This window comes from Phaseolus vulgaris, chromosome 2 (assembly GCF_051622355.1).
Source record: "Phaseolus vulgaris cultivar YP4 chromosome 2, ASM5162235v1, whole genome shotgun sequence".
NCBI lineage: Eukaryota > Viridiplantae > Streptophyta > Magnoliopsida > Fabales > Fabaceae > Phaseolus > Phaseolus vulgaris.
In genome coordinates this window covers 6,103,949-6,112,192 of record NC_143499.1, presented here as the reverse complement: position 1 = coordinate 6,112,192, position 8,244 = coordinate 6,103,949, and the positions used below count along the sequence as shown (strand labels likewise).

Genomic DNA, 8,244 nt, shown 5'->3' with positions numbered 1-8,244 from the left:
AGTTTACTTGAAATAAAATTTCTATTAAAATGGAATTCTATTATTTGTATTTTTAGAATTTAAATATTTAAATGGATTTTGTATTTTCATTAATAAATCAAAATCTAGATTATTATAATATATAATTGAATTCTATTATTTATACTTTTAGAATTTAAATATTTAAATATATTTTTTATTCAAAAGCCTATGTGGCTTTCTCTTCCCTCAGTGCACTTTCTCTTCATACATGAGAGGCACCAAAAAAGCTCCATCTTCCCCCTCACCAATCACTAGAAACAAAAGCAGGGTGCACTCTCACATCTGTCCGCGTGAATAGTGCACCACTCAATGCAAACATGGCCATAGTCTCCTCTACAACGTAGCAAGATATTCAACAACTCCTTTAACAACTTTTGCAATATCTCGATTTTGTTTTACAATAATAATGACTTTTAAATTATACAGTCCAAAAAATACTTTTTACTTTAAAATTGTACAATTAAAATAAAAATAAAAATTCATATTTATGAAATGCAGACAAAATGTACGGAGGTGCAAGAAGAGATGCTCCCATAAACATACGTGAATTAGGCCTAGAACTAGAAAATATACACTAGAGAAGAAAAATCATAGGCATGAGATTTGACATCAAATATGGTTAATGTAATAAATGAGTTTTTCGAGTTCCAGATGCACCTTTGTGCGATGGAAATAAGGTAGCTAACAAGGCTTTTTCTTCCTGCACCTCCATATATTCTTCTCCCACCTCCATACATTTTCATATTTCCAAAAATACCCCTCTGTAATATTTCGGATTACATAATCCAGAAGTCTTTTTTTAAATTCATAATTAACTTCCAGATTACATAATCCGGAAGTATTTTTTCATATGCATGATTAGTTTCCGAATTATGTAATTCGAAAGTCTTTTTTAGCTTTCAGATTACATAATCCGGAAGTCTCTTTTAAATGCAGGTATGAATTACATAATCCGAAAGCTATTTTATAGGGTGACACAAGAAGGTTAAAAAGGTCTTTTCATGTTGTGTATGGGGTGTCAGAAGAACCTATGGAGGTGCAGGAAGAAACAGTCAGCTAACAAATATGAACGCGCAATTTTATTTATCGTTCCACGAAGCTTAGTGAGACTTATTTAGAGCTTCAAGGATAAATTTCTTAGATGGAACTAGAGTCTAGCATTGCGTAGTTGTTGCTTGAGCATGGGTTGAACATACTCTTTAAAGCCATCAGGAACAACTGAATCATTCAAAGGATCCTTCCATGCCTCCTCGTACAACTTAGGATACACATTTCCATCGTAACGTCCAAGAATTGAACCCAGGTAGTGATCAGTGTAATTATATGCATCAACAAGCGCAACTGCATTAGGACGAACCTACACACACGTAAAATCATCAATAACTCTTCATTCAATTGCTTAAAATATAAACACCACAAGATGCTATTGAATCGTTGAGGACAAACCTGTGAATACAAGTTTCTCAGCTGCTCACTGGCAAGTGATCCTTGTTTTGGGTCAATGCAGCCAGTCGAAATAAAATCACCCAGATGCTTATGAAGTAGAAACAAAGCATAAACGCTGCAAAGAACTTCTAATATCTCTTTCACTCCCTTTCCAGGTATATCTTGCTGCAACTTCTCAATAAATCTGAAAAAACAGGTTTGATAAACTTAAGTGTAGAATATTCAAGCAAATCCTAGTTTCACTTTGATGCTCCTCTTCACCGGAAAGAAGTATCTTATTATGTGTTTCTCTGGATTAAATATTTGACTCCCTCTATCCCAAGATTATGCAATGTAATTGTAAATCTATAGATACAATAATGGAAGAAGCTCACTTGGAAACAACAATGAGCTGGCAATGAGCAACAGCCGCCTCAACTAAATCAGCTGCGAGTTCTTGAAAACCTGTTGTCAGAAAAATCATTAGCCTCCATTAGAAAATCTATTCCACCAACATGTTATTAGCCAGCATTATATATGTAGTCAGATGGTTTCTTACTAAAATCATCACACAGATCACTCAACACAAACCAACTCCTAACCCCCCACTCTCCACCATCTCATATCAAGAAAACAAGTCAACCACAAGGACAATTGCATATAGCTTCTGACTTAAAAGATGATCGAATCATTTACCCTCTTCAGGATTAGAGAACTTGCTAAGATTTTGAGCACATGCAACACACATCCTAGCAGCCCTGGCTTCAAATGCTTCCAACACAACATTAGGTTTCAACCAATCCTCAGCTGCAAGGAATAAAACAAGTATAATATTACAACTCAGTTACTAAGTACTAGAAATATTAAATAAAACCATATTTGATTTGGATATCATGAAATTGAACTGGTTAGAGTAGGCATAATCTCCAATTTCATTATACCCTTTTTAACATCTGAGTGGTATTGCATCAGTTGTTCCATTCGAGCCATATAAGCTGTAGTACCAACAGGCTTATTTCCAGTGCCCAGTTGAGAAACCGTCTTCATGAGATGCCTTGACACCTACATCAGATTTTCTAGAAATTGTCAAAACAACATAATTATTCCTAAAGAAAACCTCCAAAACCAGAATGCATGGGGATGTAATATGAAGAACACATAAAAAACAACAGTACTATTTCGTATTTAAAACCATACAAAACCCACAAACATGAGGGCTTTGCCCCAAAATACAGGTCTTTTAAAATATGTATGAATGCATGTCAAATAAACAAAAACCTAGCTCTCAAGAAAAAAAAAAAGCTAGTTCTCATGCTGCACATTAAATCTTATTAACGGCTGTGGAAGGACTTAGTTAGTGAAGACTAAATTAAATAACGATTAACAAAATACAGAATGCATTATTTAACATTTAACAAACCTGTAAAAGCAGCACAATATTGTCACCTTCATAAGTGCAAGCAGGAACATAAACAGCAAATAACTCAGGGAGACCACTGCTACAAAGGTAACCATGACCACCACATAACTTGCGGCATTCTTCAATTCCATCCTGCAAATTGAAGTTACTTTGACTTTAATCGAGCCTAAAAGTTCAGAGTTACATAGTGATGTTATAAGGATAACATAAAAGATAATAGCACAACGACAACAACAGAAACACTTCATCCCTTTCTATGCAAGGATTACTCATCCAGTCAATTATCCCACACACACATAGATGACTGAACAATTCATTAATGACAATATATTGCAGTACTGCAGTTCAGGGATATTAAACTCTTCTTTTTATCAGAAGCCAGAATTTAAATAACTATTATTTACAATTGAGCTTGCAAAATATATAAACCTGAACGTACTGCTCTGTAGTGTTAGTTTTTATTTCAAATTGACAACTAGCAGATGCAGGGTTGTAATGCGTGAAGGGTCATAATTGTAAGGACCTGTTTGTTTGTGTTTATATAAAAAAACCTTTTTAAATTAAAAAAAAATGTTTTACAAAAATTATGTTAATTTAAAAGACAACTATTTTAGTACTTTTAATTTAAACTAAAAATGTAGTTTGAGGAACAACAAGCTCTAAAAAACTAAATCATGAAGCTGCTTTATACAAAACTCTATACAAATGCACTTAAAATCTGCACACGGTTCATTTGAAAGGTTTTAGCATTGATGTTCAGTCAAACCCATCAATGTCTTAATAATAATACATATTTCAAGCAAAAAAGTTAAATGTATAAGGGGTACACCAAAGCAATGAGAGAAAAATAAATTTCAACATGTGGAGAGAAGTAAAAGGAGGAGGACCTGTCAATATCACTCATGGACTCTCCAGTTAGGACAACAAAGCATATAAAGATAGGAAAAATCCCCAGATAAAACCATATTTTAAGTGCTATATAAAGCGGCTTAATAATTAATTTAATTAAACTGGTAAGTCTAAGATCAATCAGTAAAGAAATACAGAAGTAATAACATACAGCAGTGGCGGTAGTAGTCAAGGATTTCAATCCAGCAGTGCATGCATGAGCCTCAGGCAATGTTGAAAAATCATTAGCTTTCAATCTTTCTGTCACATCTGTATAAAGCCATAGCAGCCACTCACCAACAAATCTGAAAGCATAAGCAGAAGCCAGCAAAGGGAAGAGCCTAGACTGCTGTGTTTTGTAATCAATCACCTAAAAGAAATGTATAACCACGCATTAAGCACACTAAACTTTGAATGAAACTAATTGGAATCACATTTTTTATGTTGCCCATTTAACAACATATAAGTGCAGAATTCAACGTCATACAACTAAATTTAATACACCAGATAAGCAGGGATCTCATCACACTTCCCATTACATATCATTAAAAAAGGCTGTTAACAAGTGAGACTTCCAAAATTAGACAACTAGAGGCAACTTAGCATTAACAAAGCAGCTTATTTTAAAATTTAGTATGTAATTTTGGTTTTAGCCTCCTTTTTATTAAGTTCTAAAATTTATAATATTTTTTAAAAGAGATTTTCGAGCATATCTCAATAAAATACGAATTATCATCAAGCAACAACATGCATTTTAACGCTTACCTGTGTTTCTAGACCTCCATTATGCGATCCAAACTGTCTTCGAACAGCACTATATCTTGTAGCAATGCAAACTGCTCGAGACAAAGCAACTGATGCATCAGCTACAATTTTTTGTCTCACGTTTACCATAGTGCCATAAACTAGTTGTTTTGGAACATTGGAGTGTACATATTTTCCTTCTCTGGTAACCTGTGAAACCCTGGTATATTAAAGAACAGAGCAGTCACCGCATGATACAATTGGCAAAAGAGCACTGCTAGAAGCACTATTTGACACATTCCCTATTTAAGCATTATTAGTATTATACACCACAAAACCACAAACTTGGATTTTTGGATTTTCCATTGGCGAGGCTAGACAATATGTAAAATGGAAATACCTCATTAACATTTGACTCCTTGGAATTCGTACATGGTCAAATGTTAGAACTCCATTGTCCATGGTGTTATATGCTGCATTTCCAAATTTCATGCCAATATCACCAACAGTAATGCCTGGAAGAGGTAAGTGGTTATCCAAGCTCCGCAGCTGGACAATGAACCCTTCAAATTGGACAAGGAATTATAGTCACTTAATTTGCCTATGAATTCAACACCAGAATTTGGATGAGTAAATTTAGAAATTACCATGCACTCCATAGTCTTGACCATCAATAATTAAACGGGCATAAACAACAGCATGAGTGGATACTTTACCCAATCCACCAGGCCACCACTGTTTAAATCAATGTCAGAAGCATGATATATATATAAATATATCCAAATACCTTTACAAAAGTACAAACTGGGAATGCATAAGAAAAGTACCACTTTTTCCCCTGAATTTACTTGTTAACCACAAGGTAACATGTAAAGTAGAATCTTATTTAAAATTGCAAGAGACTAGTAAAGGCATACAGTAGTCATCATCAATTTCACTCACTTTGCTGGAAGTCAATGTGGGGCTATGGATAACAAACTCGTCTGTTTTGGGATCAAATGTTGCAGTTGTTTCTAGTCCTTGAACATTGGATCCATGACCAAGTTCAGTTTGGGCATAGCAACCAATTATTTGCATCCTATAAGCTAGAGGTAACCACTTCTGCTGCTGCTCATCAGTGCCCGATCCTTTGATAGCAGGCACAAACATTCCCTACAAAATAATATAAATAACTAAAATTTAGTACACAAACAAATGATACCCCCTCCCCAAGATTTATCCCATGCAAAGCGAAAATACCAGGTCAATGTTACATTTCTCTGATCAAACACACAAACTCCTTTGAAATCCTTAAACTAATATTAAGTTCATTCTCATCCATATTTTTTTTATGTTATCAACACATTTCTTCCACATAGATAAGTAAGACAGGCACAGAAGATAAAAATGCAATCAGGAAAAGAGTTTGCATTATACCCAATGAAGATCCGTAAATGCAGGTTGATCCACAAAAGATCTGAGCTTATAAGCTTCCTGTTCTGTAAGAATACAGTTTGCGAAATTATAGAGAACAATAAATATTAATATAATAGGCAACTATATGCGTCCAAAGGAAAAAAAAAATCCAAAATACCAAGAACAGCAAACTCACCACTGAGACGGAGCTCGATTACCCTTTTCCATGCATGAGCTGCTTTCCTCAAGGTGTTTTTAAATAATTCTTTTCTATCAAGCACGGTTCTGTCATCCTTTCTAAACACCTACAAATGAAACAGGTTTCAGATTTTCAAAGAAGCCATGACCACCAAAGTAATAGCTAAAGTGAAGGAAACAGAATTGAACTACTTTACATGCTCGAGTTGAACATGATTTGTGAAACAGTAGCTACCCGCTTATAGCACGAAATACATAACTGGAGTTTGTTTACTAATACATTTCAGTTTCCGGAAAGTTGATTTTGGCTTGTACGTGAACTAATCTTATTTCACAGAACAAACTTGATTCATTTTATCTTTTTATTGACTGCTACTTTACACTGTTCCAAATAGGACCTATGCAAATTTTCTTTTCACTATTGATAGAAATTAAATCAAGTTAATATAAAAGATATATCTTTTTGCATACACCGGCCACTGCCATTTCTCCACCTATAAAAAGGCTATGGGCTGCAAACATGTAGTTTGCAAGAGTTGAAATCAAATATAGAGATACACTTGTTTCAATTCTCCTCTCTGGTTTCCAAGATCCGTGTGTGTGTGGTGAAGTTAGAAATATTGAATCCCAATAATCTACAACTATTTTGGGAGATAAACTGCAAGTACCATAACATGATTAAAATAACTTTTCAGTAAAGTTGACTACACGATTTAAAAAAAGGACTTTAGGATTGAAGAAGGGAATTCACCGGATCGCTAGCAACAAGGCGAGAAATCCGATCAGAAAGCTCAAAGTCTTCACGAGAACCAGCCCAAACGATCTTCATCTCTTCCACATCGAACTGCGCCTTGTTCCTCTCGAAAGCCAAGTGATCAACACCATCCATTTTCCCCAACCCAAACAATGTCTCTCTGAAATCTGGTTTCCAACACCACAGCGCAACTTTTAATTCAGTGTTCCGTCCTAAGAATGAATGAAGATAAATTGTTTGTGTTGTTTTTATACCACGTTTTCAACGGACAAAAAACACAAATAAGAAAACGTGATAAGGTTGACTCTTCGATGAAAACAAGGCTTTGTGTTGGCCGACACGCATGTTTGGTATAAATGTTGTGTTTGATCTTTAATCCTAATGGAAATGGATATTTCTGCCCTTTCTTTCTCATTTTTTTTTAATATTTTTCACACTTTCCATTTACTGTCACTGCAATCTTCATTTTGCATTTAATCAAGTGTTTATGTAAATCTTCATTTTGCATTTAATCAAGTGTTTATGTAAAAGTAACAAAAATCGATAAACGTGCAAAATTGTGGTCGGTGAAATTCATATTTGACTTGGTTGCTCAGATGGCGATGACTTTTCTAGAAGAACAATTGAAAAACTCCAGTTCAAGATTTTTTTGTTTGGACGACTGGGAATGAGAAAAAGAAAAAAAAAAGACTAAATATGGAGTTTATAGCTGATTTAATTGATAAGATAAAAATGATTAATTAAATAATGTAATAAATTCAAAATGTTTTAAACTTAATTTTAATATAAATAACAATTTTAATTCTTTTAAGATATTTATATTCTAATGAAATAAGAAAAAATTGCTTAGAATTTTGTCATAAATTATCTAATTAACTTATTGTTGTTAAAGTAATTAGGAAAAATAATAAAATTTCTTTTTATAATTAAAATAATTTAATTCCATTGTTTTGCAAGTAATAATAATATAGATTGATATTGTTTTCAGATTATATAATATTATTTTATTTAATATAACACATCACAATATTCGATATATAATACTTCATATATATTCATGAAATGAATGTTCTGTCACCACTCTCTTATCGTTCATGCTTTGATAATATATTTAAAAAACTAAATTTTAAGTTGAAATTGATTGGAATGGAAAGTTATTTGGATTTACGATATACTGAAAATTTTAAAAAAATTATGAAAGTTTGAATAAATAAATAATTTTTTAATAAATAAAATGTAAAATTATAAAAAAAAATATTTAAAATAAAATGTGGCTAAATTATTTTTATATATACTAGCGGGAACACAGGCACGTCAGTGCCTGTGTATCCGCATTTTTTATTTCTCTAGTATTTTTTTTATTTTTCAAAAATAATTTCTCTTAATAACATTAAAATGA

At 33.1% G+C, this 8,244-nt stretch overlaps 1 protein-coding gene across 1 annotated transcript; it reads right to left on the bottom strand.

Moving 5' to 3' along the window:
• Nucleotides 1-481: 481 nt before the first annotated feature.
• Nucleotides 482-7,390, bottom strand: LOC137810482 (peroxisomal acyl-coenzyme A oxidase 1). The gene is made up of 14 exons (XM_068611752.2): nucleotides 6,843-7,390; nucleotides 6,090-6,198; nucleotides 5,915-5,976; nucleotides 5,441-5,650; nucleotides 5,146-5,233; nucleotides 4,899-5,061; nucleotides 4,520-4,718; nucleotides 3,927-4,124; nucleotides 2,867-2,998; nucleotides 2,388-2,508; nucleotides 2,143-2,253; nucleotides 1,842-1,911; nucleotides 1,468-1,651; nucleotides 482-1,378 (listed from the first exon to the last, which is right to left on the bottom strand). Exons 1-14 carry the CDS (start codon nucleotides 6,978-6,980, stop codon nucleotides 1,169-1,171), a joined length of 1,995 nt encoding a protein of 664 aa, XP_068467853.1. The 5' UTR covers nucleotides 6,981-7,390; the 3' UTR covers nucleotides 482-1,168.
• Nucleotides 7,391-8,244: the final 854 nt, after the last annotated feature.

Excerpts from the sequence above, each read along its gene's own strand:
- LOC137810482 (XM_068611752.2), bottom strand. The coding sequence starts at position 6,980 with ATGGATGGTGTTGATCACTTGGCTTTCGAGAGGAACAAGGCGCAGTTC. Across the intron at positions 5,651-5,914 it reads CATTTACGGATCTTCATTGG|GGAATGTTTGTGCCTGCTAT; the intron begins GTATAATGCAAA and ends ATTATTTTGTAG. Across the intron at positions 4,719-4,898 it reads AGGAGTCAAATGTTAATGAG|GGTTTCACAGGTTACCAGAG; the intron begins GTATTTCCATTT and ends TTAATATACCAG.